At 43.2% G+C, this 13,310-nt stretch overlaps 1 protein-coding gene across 25 annotated transcripts in view; it reads left to right on the top strand.

Annotated features, from left to right (window-relative positions):
• The window catches only part of LOC110505144 (prominin-1-A), a 120,084-nt gene that overhangs the window by 23,942 nt on the left and 82,832 nt on the right, over nucleotides 1-13,310 (top strand). For 15 of the 25 annotated variants that reach the window (XM_090219834.1, XM_021584148.3, XM_021584150.3 and 12 more), the window contains exons 2-3: nucleotides 11,828-11,886; nucleotides 12,520-12,546. In XM_090219834.1, coding sequence (XP_090075960.1) covers nucleotides 11,828-11,886; nucleotides 12,520-12,546 — 86 coding nt within the window. The remainder of the gene's footprint in view (nucleotides 1-11,827; nucleotides 11,887-12,519; nucleotides 12,547-13,310) is intronic. The other 10 variants (XM_090219847.1, XM_021584152.3, XM_090219844.1 and 7 more) reach the window with 1 other exon arrangement.

A 13,310-nucleotide genomic window follows, 5' to 3' on the forward strand; every position in this document is an offset into this window, starting at 1 on the left:
TGGACACCCAGGGGGTTAAGACTGTTTTACATGGACACCCAGGGGGCTAAGACTGTTTTGCATGGACACCCAGGGGGCTAAGACTGTTTTGCATGGACACCCAGGGGGCTAAGACTGTTTTGCATGGACACCCAGGGGGCTAAGACTGTTTTACATGGACACCCAGGGGGCTAAGACTGTTTTACATGGACACCCAGGGGGCTAAGATTGTTTTACATGGACACCCAGGGGGCTAAGACTGTTTTGCATGGACACCCAGGGGGCTAAGACTGTTTTACATGGACACCCAGGGGGCTAAGATTGTTTTACATGGACACCCAGGGGGCTAAGACTGTTTTACATGGACACCCAGGGGGCTAAGACTGAGAATTAGCATCACACTGAGGGTGTTTGGAGAGATGTAGGGTGGGAGGTTGCGTAGTGGTTGGAGCATTGGGCAAGAAATCGAAAGGTTGCTGGTTTGATTAACCGAGCCGTCAAGTTGAAAAATCTGGAGGTGTGTCCTTGAGAAAGGCACTTAACCCTAATTTGCTCCAGGGGTGCCGTAGTACTATAGCTGACCCTGTAAAACAACGCATTTCACTGCACCTATGTGGTATGTATATATATTTTAAAAAGTTATGATTATAGTTTAGATGGCGTCGTCATCCTCTATTGGTACCATTAGACCAGGGGTGGGCTATTCCAATCCTCGAGGGCCTGATTGGTGTCACAGTTTTGCCCCAACCCCAGCTAACACACCTGACTCCAATAATCACCTAATCATGATCTTCAGTTTAGAATGCAATTTGATTAATCAGCTGTGTTTGCTAGGGATGGAGAAAAGTGTGAGACCAATCAGGCTCTGGAGGAATGGAGTTACCCACCCCTGCATTGGACAGTATCTCGTTAATCCCTAGATTTAATGTTCATGCCCCCATGGACATCTAATTAGCATAATATACACATATTTCTGTTTAAGCAAGAGATATCATTTTGGGATGGGCTGCGTCTCAATCCCCTGCATCCATCGCTCTCCCGAGTGGCGCAGTGGTCTACGGCACTGCATCTCAGCGCAAGAGTCGTCACTGCAGTACCTGGCTCGAGTCCAGGCTGCATCACATCCGGCTGTGATTGGGAGTCCCATAGGGTGGCGCACAATTGGCCCAGCGTCATCCCGGTTTGGCAGGGGTAGGCCGTCATTGTAAATAAGAATTTGTTCTTAACTGACTTGTCTTGTTCAATGAAGGTTATATTTAAAATAAAAAAATCTGCCAAGGTTGACCTTCCTCATCTGTGGTAGAAGGTGGCAGAGCTACAGCGGTGTTTGTCAGACAAGGAGACATTCCAAGAAAATGTCTGTAGCATCCAACTACAAACTAATATGACCCCTTTATGGAAAGATGAGACTGTTACGGACAAGATTGTGTTTTCCGTTTTGCTCTACGATCCCCACAAGTGTCATGGTACTTGTCTGAAGTCAGAACTGCCAATCTGACAACCTCCAATCTGTCCAAACAGTTTGGGCTACACACTAATTTCACCCACCATCGAAAGGTGAGACTCTCACGGACACATAGGCCTACATGCCTACGCCCACATGCCTCACAAGACTCGTCTGAAGGTAGCCTGTTATCAAAGTATATATGGAAGTACTTCCATTTAAATCTGTCAATGATGGGCAGTGTATGAAAATCTCACCCATACATCAGTTCTGTTTCCTCTTTTCCTCTTAGGAAAAGTAATAAACCTGAACTTGAATTAGCCCAGTTAACTCAACCCCTGAAGTTGCCCACTTGCTACATTCTTGCAGGGTGTGCTGCAGGCAGGATATCCTGTTTAATACAGGCAAAGATATGGATGCAGTAGAAGCCTATAGGAGCTCTTTGTTCGTTAGAGCCTACCTACTGGGCAAAACTGGTTGAATCAACATTGTTTCCATGTCATTTAAACCTCAAAATCTATGTAGTGACATTGAATCGACGTGGAAACTAATTGGATTAGCAAAAAGCCATCAAAGTAAAGGCATTTACTGTTAACCTAAGTCCAACGACGTAGCGAATTTGTTTATTTATTTTATGTTGAATTCTCGTTAGTTGACAACTCAACCAAATGTAAATCAAAACTAGACTTTGAACTGACTTCTGTGCCCAGTGGGTATCTATCTAATCAGTTGCTGCTGCACACCCGTCCGTCCTAAGCAAAATGGGCTACCTCTGGGAAAACTCCAATGAAATATTTATCAAGCAAGGTTTTTCTTCTTTCTTCTTTATCTCCACTCAAAGGCTGATATAGAGAATATAGATGCTGCTGCGGTAAAATCCACCACTCAGGCTGGGAGGTGGTGAGATGCTAGCCGGCTCCCCCAACCGCTACCACAGATAGAGTTACGGCGACGGGGAGAAGTGGCGTGGGTGGGAAACCTAATCAGAGGCAAATGTGAGCTGCGCTGCCATTGATGGAGGAGGATTAGACGATTCTATTCACTGAGCCCGAGCTTGGATCCCATCCACGTCCATATCTCTCTCTCTCACTCTCCTTCCAGAGCTGCTCGTCATTAGTGCCTCCCGATACACACGCGCACTCACATACACTCACTCATTCACTTATCAGACCTACACGTTCATAAACCTCTCCTAGATGCCTAGTCCTCAGTTCGAAGGAAAGGTTAGTCATCAGGCGAGTAATTCACTGGAATGTTTTCCTTTGTACAAGTGCTTCTAATCTATGCCTCCATAAAACATTTTCCTTTGCCTCTGAAAATAGTGAGGTCGATACCCACAGGGGATCCCATCCATCTCAAAGACACAACAGGTTGTCCAAATACCTCCTCCGCCTTGTCACATCAAAGGAGTCTTAAGTCCTCTGGGAGACAGCAAAGGAAGTTTTCCAGTACGTGGAACAAACTGTGAAACACGCCTGAGTGTTCGGATGAGATTTCAGAACATTTGTTTGTGTAAAAAACATTGCTTGGGCTTACACAATTAAGTTAATACCATAGGGTCGGGTATCATCTCACTCTCAAAAGAGACCTGCATTGCTGTGTTTTCTCATCACTGATTTATTATATTCCTTCAGATCTTTTGAAATCAAAAGGAGCAACCCCTGTCTCGAGTCAGGTGATATCAGACCCAGAGTAGGTGTCAGCCATCAGATGAATCAGAAGCACATGGAGTTCCGAGTTTAGCCGGCAGAGAAGTAGCCTGGGCAGCCGCTTTATGGATCTCCACTGTCGTCTGGGCTTGATGTGCACAGCCGGTAATACACTCGTGTCCCCTGGTGACCCGGGTCTTACATAAAACATTCTCCACTCAGGCTGGAAAAGGCTTCGATTTTCTCCCTAACTAGATTTAATGGCAAGAAGGCTAACATTCCTAGGCATTAGCCACACTAGCATGGTGTTGGAAAATGGTGTTTCACAATGAAAGTAGCCATATTTTCCTTGTTTTTTTGTTGTTGCCTTCTCGCCATGAAATCCAGCCTGAATGGAGAATGTTTTATGTACGAACCGTTCACCGGGGGACTTGTGTGGATCAAGCCCAGACTATAGTGTAGATCCATCCATAAAGCCCACTAGTGGCTGCCCAGGCTAGTACAGAAGTAGCGGATGGGGAACCCTACCGTACTGTTACAGTATCTAGTCTCCCACTGGCATGGAGTCCTACCGGTCTTATTATGCAACTATGTAATTGAACCCCTCTCCCCTTGCTCTACTACCTCTTGGAGTCACACAGTAAGAGACACGGCTCTTTTGTTTACCACTGGGCCTAAGGGACTGTTTACATCCGCCCGAGGAATGGGAATTCATGCACCATATTCAAACCATGTCAGCTGGGTTTAGGGCTGGCAGAATAGGAGGGTGATAGCACAGCAAACGTCTGACCTCCATTGAGTGTCTGTTTCTAAAGCCCTAATATCACTATATCCCCCTGACTCCAAAACCCATTGGATCTCCTCCCCTCCTGGCTATGCTTTACCCTGAATGTTACGACTGCATGGCGTCTACATTTCAGTCTTGATAATTGTTGTCACACTAAGTCGGGCACAATTTGATGTCGTCATGAGTCAGATTATGGTGAGTGCAGGTACTGACACATGAGCAGCATTTTAGGTCAGTAAACTAGCTTGCCGACAAGCCTGAAACAGCATACTTTTACTGCACATGCTACTGCATCTATGCATGTTTATTGTAATGCTTGATGACATATTATAGTGTTCAGGTAGTGAGTTATCTCCTAGATCTCTAACTTTGGAAAACTGACACTAACATTTGCTGAACATATTGCTGACCTATATTTCAACTATAATTTTTGCTTTGGTTTATTATAAGCATGAATAAAATAAAACCTGATTATGCCTAATTATTGTATTTTTTTTATTTTAAACGATGTTGCTTTGGGATATTTAACCAGACATAACAATTCCAATGTAGATGTAAGCTTTTCAAACAGCTGTGGTACTATGTGTTGTGAGCTTACATTTTTGTGTTTACAAAACATCTAACTCTTTTCGGGTTCAGTGGGAGGTCAGGGCAGACTGTATCACTTCTGAGTGGTCAGTTTGAGGTTGTCACTACCAATGTCAACACGAGCTGCAGATTGTGTTACCTATGCCGTGAGGCTTTCCGGCTTTGAAGTGAAGTCTCTCTCTCACTCTTCTCTCACCCACCCGCCATCTTTGACTGACCAGATAAACAACTATTGTTACACAAGAGTTCACATCCTAAAATTGAACTCCAACTCAGTATTAAGTACAGAGCAGACCAGTACAATGTTATTAGCTCAAAATGAAGACAAGAGAATCTCAAACCAGGCCCTCCAATACCTGCCTGTCTCTGTGTGGATTGCCAAAAGAGGCTATTGTCCATCACACAAAGTGGAACAGGAAATAAATTAGGAACTGTCACATAGTTGGGACAGATGGCCCTGTGTCTCATTCGCTTAACAACACTGTTAGTGAGGTAAAGGGCGAAGGCCAGTTTCTCCCCATTAGCGTGAGAGAGTCTCCTCGGGCTAATCCCATTAGCAAATCAGCTAGCAGCACGGCAGCTGACATGGGTGTACACATGCTAATTGGAATTAATTGGGTGAACATAATAGTAATCTCACCTTTGTTCTTTGCTTGCCTCCTCTTCTCCACACAGCATGAGGTTCAGTGAAGCACAGGGATAATAGTAACACCTGACTCAGATTTTCAGTCAAATCATGTCGACTGTAGGTAAGCTAGTAGCAACCCGTGTGGCAGATAATGGCAGCGTTCATTTGGATTGACAGGCGTTAACTGTTATGACAGTTAACGCCTGCCGCACCAATGTGTCGGAGGAAACACCGTACAACTGGCTACCGAAGTCAGCATGCATGCGCCCGGCCCGCCACAAGGAGTCGCTAGCTTATGATGTGACAAGGACATCCCGACCATCCATCCCGACGCTGGGCCAATTGTGCGCCGCCTCATGGGTCAACCGGTCGCTGCGACACAGCTTGGGATCGAGTGTCTTAGACCGCTGCGCTACTCGGGCGGCCCTTAAATTACCCTTTACGTATTGATCAATACCCAGGTTAACCATCCAACCATTTAATGCGGATGAATTAACTGATGCATGGAAAAAGTCACTACCGGGCTGATGGAAACATAAAATGCCGCTACAAATGAATAAATGCTGACAGACAATTTGTCCGTTCGACATGGTGGGATATTTTTGTCTGTAAAATTAATTATGCCAGATATGGCAGTGGAAACACCTTTATGCGCAAATATTTATATAATAACCGTTTTATCGAAGTAAACTTGGAGTCACTCAATGACTCAGGAAAGCACAAGGTGGTGAAAGTGCACTGTGATCGGCTTGATGTTCCTTTCCAATAAATATTGAGGGTTATTCTGGTGACATGATGATCAATATTCGGCTGCCATTTGAAAAATACAAATAATCTTGCCCTTATCCATAATAATCTCATCATGTACAGTTGAAGTCTGAAGTTTGCATACACCTAGCCAAATACATTTAAACTCAGTTTTTCACAATTCCTGACATTTAGTCCTAGTAAGAATTCCCTGTCTTAGGTCAGTTAGGATCACCACTTTATTTTAAGAATGTGAAATGTCAGAATAACAGTAGAGAGAATGATTTATTTCATCTTTTATTTCTTTCATCACATTCCCAGTGGGTCAGAAGTTTACATACACACAATTAGTATTTGGTAGCATTGCCTTTAAATTGTTTAACTTGGGTCAAACATTTAGGGTAACCTTCCACAAGCTTCCCACAATAAGTTGGGTGAATTTTGTCCCATTCCTCCTGACAGAGCTGGTGTAACTGAGTGAGGTTTGTAGGCCTTCTTGCTCGCACACGCTTTTTCAGTTCTGCCCACACATTTTCTATAGAATTGAGGTCAGGGCTTTGTGATGGCCAATCCAATACCTTAACTTTGTTGTCCTTAAGCCATTTTGCCACAACTTTGGAAGTATGCTTGGGGTCATTGTCCATTTGGAAGACCCATTTGCGACCAAGCTTGAACTTCCTGACTGATGTCTTGAGATGTTGCTTCAATATATCCACATAATTGTCCTGCCTCATGATGCCATTTATTTTGTGAAGTGCACCAGTCCCTCCTGCAGCAAAGCACCCCCACAAAATGATGCTGACACCCCCATGCCTCACGGTTGGGATGGTGTTCCTCGGCTTGCAAGTCTCCCCCTTTTTCCTCCAAACATAATGATGGTCATTAAGGCCAAACAGTTTTATTTTTGTTTCATCAGACCAGATGACATTTCTCCAAAAACAACGATCTTTGTCCCCATGTGCAGTTGCAAACCGTAGTCTGGCTTTTTTATGGCGGTTTTGGGGCAGTGGCTTCTTCCTTGCTGAGTGGCCTTTCAGGTTATGTCGACATAAGACTCGTTTTACTGTGGATATAGATACCTTTGTCCCTCTTTCCTCCAGCATCTTCACAAGGTCCTTGTCTGTTGTTCTGGGATTGATTTGCACCAAAGTACATTCATCTCTAGGAGACAGAACGTGTCTCCTTCCTGAGCGGTATGACGCCTGCGTGGTCCCATGGTGTTTATACTTGCGTACTATTGTTTGTTCAGATGAACGTGCTACCTTCAGGTGTTTGGAAATTGCTCACAAGGATGGACCAGACTTGTGGAGGTCTTCAATTTCTTTTCTGAGGCCTTGGCTGATTTCTTTTGATTTTCCTATGATGTCAAGCAAAGAGGCACTGAGTTTGATGGTAGGCCTTGAAATACATCCACAGGTACACCTCCAATTGACTCAAATGATGTCAATTAGCCTCTCAGAAGCTTCTAAAGACATTACATACTTTTCTGGAATTTTCCAAGCTGTTTAAAGGCACAGTCATGTTAGTGTATATACATTTCTGACCAACTGGAATTGTGATACAGTGAATGATAAGTGAAAAAATCTGTCTGTAAACAATTGTTGGAAAATGACTTGTGTCATGCACAAAGTAGATGCCGTAACCGACCTGACAAAAACTATAGTTTGTTAACAAGAAATTTGTGGTGTTTGAAAAACTAGTTTTAATGACACCAACATAAGTGTATGTAAACTTCCAACTTCAACTGTACGTAGCCTACCAATACCCACACTCTCTCTGCGAGCTGTTGGCTAGAGCACACGTGCCAAGTCCAAAGTTGGCCCATTTGCTATATAAGGCAACAGTTTTTGTGACAAAACCGTCACTACAGTTGAAAATGCAATGGAAACCCATTTGACTAGTATTTTTTTATGGTAATTTAACCACAATTTTTTTTTTTATGTGCACTATATTATCATGCACAGCCTTTTATTCGCAATAATTCAGTTAAATGGAAACATCTCTGGTGGGAAAATGTGCATATTGCTTTATGCAGATGTTTTAATATTCACATGAAAATCTGTCGGCAATTGAATGAAAACCTAGCTACAGGAGAAAAGAAATTGGTCCACCAAGCCAGTGATATAATTGAAGTTATGTAAAAAAAAATCTCATGTTACATTTTTTTGTATGGTATAGACAACAATAAGTGCCTCTCCTCAGTTTAATTAAATAATAACACAGTGGCCTCCATCAGAGTTTGGAACCACCAAGACTCTTCCTAGAGCTGGCCGCCCCGCCAAACTGAGTTATCCGGGGAGAAGGGCCTTGGTCAGGTAGGTGATGGTCACATAGACAGAGCTCCTCTGTGGAGATGTGTGAACCTTCCAGAAGGACAACCACCTCTGCAGCACTCCACCCATCAGGCCTTTATGGTAAAGTGGCCAGACTGAAACCACTCCTCAGTAAAAGGCACATGACAGCCCGCTTGGAGTTTGCCAAAAGGCACCTAAAGACTCAGACCATGAGAAACAAGATTCTGTAATCTGATGAAACCAAGATTGATCTCTTTGGCCTGAATGCCAACCGTCATGTCTGGAGGAAACCTGGCACCATCCCTATGGTGAAGCATGGTGGTCACAGCATCATGCTGTGGGGATGTTTTTCAGCGGCAGGGACTGGGAGTCTAGTCAGGATGGAGGGAAAGATGAACGGAGTAAAGTACAGAGATCCTTGATGAAAACCTGCCACAGAGCTTTCAGGACCTCAGACTGGGTCGCAGGTTCATCTTCCAACAGGACAACGACCCTAAGCACACAGACAAGACCGTGCAGGAGTGGCTTTGGGACTAGTCTCTGAATGTCCTTGAGTGGCCCAACCAGAGCCCGAACTTGAACCCGATCAAACATCTCTGGAGAGCCCTGGAAATAGCTGTGCAGCATCTCGCTCCCCATCCAACTTGACAGAGCTTGACAGGATCTGCAGAGAAAAATGGCAGAAACTCCCCAAATACACGTGTGCCAAGCTTGTAGCGTCATACCCAAGAAGACTCGAGGCTGTAACTGCTGCCAAAGGTGCTTCAACAAAGTACTGAGTAAAGGGTCTGAAAACTTATGGAAATGTGATATTTCAGTTGTTTTTTTTCTGAATTTGTACAAATTTCTAAAACTGTTTTTGCTTTGTCATTATGGTGTATTGTGTGTAGTTTGATGGGAGGGGGGGAACATTTAATCTATTTAGAATAAGGCGGTAGCGTAAAATAAATTGGATAATGTCAACATGTCTGAATTCTAACCTAATGCACTGTATAATAGAGGATAGAGGATCTGGAGGCATGACTTGTTGGAGTTTCGGCCTTGGGTTAGCTTTCTTTTTGCCACCCACCATAATTTGCAAATAAATTCATTAAAAATCCTACAATGTGATTTTCTGGATTTTTTTTCTTCTCATTTTGTCTGTCATAGTTGAAGTGTACCTATGATGAAAATTACAGGCCTCATCTTTTTAAGTGGGAGAACTTGCACAATTGGTGGCTGACTAAATACTTTTTCGCCCCACTGTACATTCCGTAATATGTTAATGTATTTAACATGTTTTTGAAATACCTTATATGGCCAATTTCTTTTTACATTTCACATGTATCCTAATATATTTTCAATTCCCCCCCCCCCCACACACACACACTGTTAAGCTGCTGCTGCTTGGTATGCAGGCCAGCCCCTCTACCCTGATATGTACTGTAGCTAGCTAGCTAATGTGATTGCACAGAAGGTATCTGTAACAGGCTGACCAAACCGGCTCTGTCTATCCCACCAGACACATTCATGACACGCAGGTTAAAATACCAAAGTCAACTGTGAACCAACCATAGTAATAACATTCATGGGCATTTAGCTACCTTACTGTTCCTAGCTAATTTGTCCAAGGAGGTAAACATTGGGTTGTTATTTTACCTGAAATGCATATGGTATTTTTTTTTAGCTGCATCTTTTTAGAATTTTAGAGTCATACAAAATGGTGTGTTCCCCACTCTGACAATTATTCTACAGATACAAAGGGGAAACCTAGTTAGTTTTCTGTTAGTTTTCTTAATCTCTCCTCGTTCATCTTTCTTCTTCTGTGGATTTGATATGGCGGTTGGCAACCAACTTTAAGATGCAACTGGAGTGGAGTGAACCGGAGTGGACTGAACTGGAGTGAAGTGTGAACCTCGTTCATCTTTCAGTCACCCACAAGGGTATATGTTCGTAAAAAAACAATCAGTAGATGGGAGAGGCGAGACTTGCATTGCGTCAAGCTCTAAAATGGAAAAACATCTGTAAATGTATTTTGCAACACTCGCACACACAACGCGGTAAGTCATCTTCTGATGAGCAAACCCACTTACCTGGTTAATGGATTTCCCCCTTTATCAGAATGTGAGGGGATATTGACAGTGGTCGATTCAATGTCAAATTGAACCGTCAGAAAAGTGAAACCAGAGGTCTTAGATTCACTTTTCAACTCTGGGGGGGAAACCAATGGGGGAAAGGTGAGCAATGTGTCAAAATAATTTTTACTAATGACTATTTTCTGGTAAGGACAGGGATGTACGCGCCAATCAGATGCGAACATCGTCCTAATTTCAACACAATTTAATGTCAAGACAAAGACAATGAAGTAGGTTTTCCATGGAACCCGTGTTAGTTTGCCACTCAGATCTTCATAAAAGCAAGAATAATTGGGTGAAGGAGAAGCCCGAAGCGACCTCCTCCTCTTAAAACACAGCCCATCCTTTGAATAATAGATGGCCCATCTTTGCTAAAAAAAAAAAAAAGTGCCTGTCAACGATTCCCACCCTCCTTAGCTTGTCTTTATTAGCATTTTTTGTCTATTTCTGCCTGTGATAAAAAAAAAAAAAACCTGCATTGCAGCAAAGGAAAGCCCCTTGTCTTTCTTTTCCCATCTCATTCCAGGGCTCTTTAAGCCTCTGAGAAGCATTGCTCTACGCTGTCATCATTTGTGAGAAATGAACAACCCCGCTGCAGGTCAAATAGCTGTGGGAAGAGTACCCCACTCCATGCTCTATCAAGCTCATGCCCCCAATATGCCACATAGAGAGGGCATCGAGTGGGTTGGAGGAGAGGCAATCTTGGAGAATGTTGTCGCAGTATTTTTGTCCTCAGTAGTGTGTCTCAGTAATTTGACGTCCGCGGAAAGCGTGGTGCTTGACCCTTTCACTTCATGAAAGCGTGGTGCTTGACCCTTTCACTTCATGAAAGCGTGGTGCTTGACCCTTTCACTTCACGAAAGCGTGGTGCTTGACCCTTTCACTTCACGAAAGCGTGGTGCTTGACCCTTTCACTTCACGAAAGCGTGGTGCTTGACCCTTTCACTTCATGAAAGCGTGGTGCTTGACCCTTTCACTTCATGAAAGCGTGGTGCTTGACCCTTTCACTTCATGAAAGCGTGGTGCTTGACCCTTTCACTTCATGACTTTGCTTTCGGCCTCATGTCAGTTTGACTCCTAACAAAATAACATCAGTGGCTATGTTGTCCTCACATTGAACTGAAGGGTTCTTTTTAATTTTTTGCTTCGAAATCTGAACAGCTTTCGTATGTTTTAAAAATGTTTCTTTATAGCTTGGTTATGTGTTTAGATTTGACCTGCACAATACATTTTTACTTCAACATGTCCATAGTAAAAGTGGATGTCTACAGTTCTGCAGTTACTATAAGGTTTCATCCACCGCTAGTGGAGATGCAATAGCCTTTTGTTTTCTAGATCAGTGGATAGCTTTGCTGAACACACATAATTAAATAGAACACTATTATTTTGTATCTCTTTGACTGAACCCCTATGGATATGGTATATGATTTACTACTGTACAATTTAGAGGGTAAAGGTGGTCCTCGAGGGGTTGTGTTGTAAATGTTTCTGTACTGTACTTATGGGGGGGGACATGATGTTGCGTAACCAACTATGACTTTGCTGAGCTGTGACAAGGGGGCTTCACACTGTGTCTGTTTCCTCCATGTTGTTTCAGATCTCGTCATCAAAGTCGCCAAGGATAAATTTGGAGCCATTCAGTCGGAGTATCAGAAGGTAAGTGTGTGTTTGTGCACACACTTTATGTTTGATGGTTGCCTGTGGTTGTTCACACGTTTTTATGATTTCACATTCTTATTAGTGTCACAGTTTTTCTTATGATAAGGAAACAACGCATATTTCAGATGTTGCGAAATTGACACCGCCCTTTCTGTTCTAAAGCAATGTGTTAATTGCTTGTGGAAGCCAAGGTATGGCCGCCCTTTGTGTCAGTACACTGGAAAAACAGTAATTGCCTCTGGCACTGTGTATGAAAACAAACAGAGGGAGAAATTAGTTGTGTTTTTGTCTAATAAATAGCTTTAATTAAGAACTCGTTTTCTTTGAAGATCTAGGTTTCTCCCGAATCTTCAGAAGAAAAGTGTTAGAAAGTTTCCAGACAGAACTTCAATGATTTATTTATTTATTTACCCCCCCCCCAGTCAATGGCATGCCAAAACGTTGAAACGACTTCAAAGATGGAGTGTACAATGTATTAGAGCCTATAGTGTGCAAATGTCTGGATATGCATGTCAATTTTAAGTTTGATTTTCTGCTTCATTATTTGGTTTGTATGGCTTTGCCCTTTCTTTGACTCTGCGTTGGCTTTGTCTTCTGCATGCCTTCTTCATCTGACTTGGCAACCCTCAGCCAGAGAACATTGTTCTGACGCTCCAGGTAAAGTCTGCACACTACCTAGCTTCCTTTACCTTCATTCACCTGTCTGGTCCATGTCCTTCGCCACCCTACCCCTCACCCATCTAGCATCCCTTTACCTTCATTCACCTGTCTGGTCCATGTCCTTCGCCACCCTACCCCTCACCCATCTAGCATCCCTTTACCTTCATTCACCTGTCTGGTCCATGTCCTTTGCCACCCTACCCCTCACCCATCTAGCATCCCTTTAGCGCTCCCTGCCATCACATCTGTTGAACTGACCCAGCGGGCAAAACTGCTTGCAATGATGTCAGACTTCGCAATGATAACATCAGGTTGTACACTCATGGCAAAATGACATTTTGTTTACATCTTTTTAGCATACTGGGAAAAATACCTCTTTCACTGATTGTGCTGTGGTTATCTGGCATCTCTTCAACCCCCCCAAAAATGAGAAAAAAAACGATTTCAATTAGAAAATTATGTCATTACTTGGCACTTCCCATGACACATTTTGCCAGCTGGGCTGGGGGTCTTGGAAACTACTTGTGGTTATGGTCATCATTGGAAATCCATTCAAAGTTATATGACAGTCACTGTATACCTAATGGGTTCATATGGGTTTGTACTATACCATATTAAGTGCCTTCATTAATATGATCATGCCAGTCGTACAATAACAGGCATAATTCATATCTGTGTATGAGCAATTTCCTAAAGGGTCAGATTTGTTTCGGACCAGGGATTTCGATGGCAACCATTCAGTAGTTTCCTGAATCCTCTGC

This window comes from Oncorhynchus mykiss, chromosome 25 (genome assembly GCF_057628025.1).
Source record: "Oncorhynchus mykiss isolate SJ-2025 chromosome 25, ASM5762802v1, whole genome shotgun sequence".
Classification (NCBI taxonomy): Eukaryota; Metazoa; Chordata; class Actinopteri; order Salmoniformes; family Salmonidae; genus Oncorhynchus; species Oncorhynchus mykiss.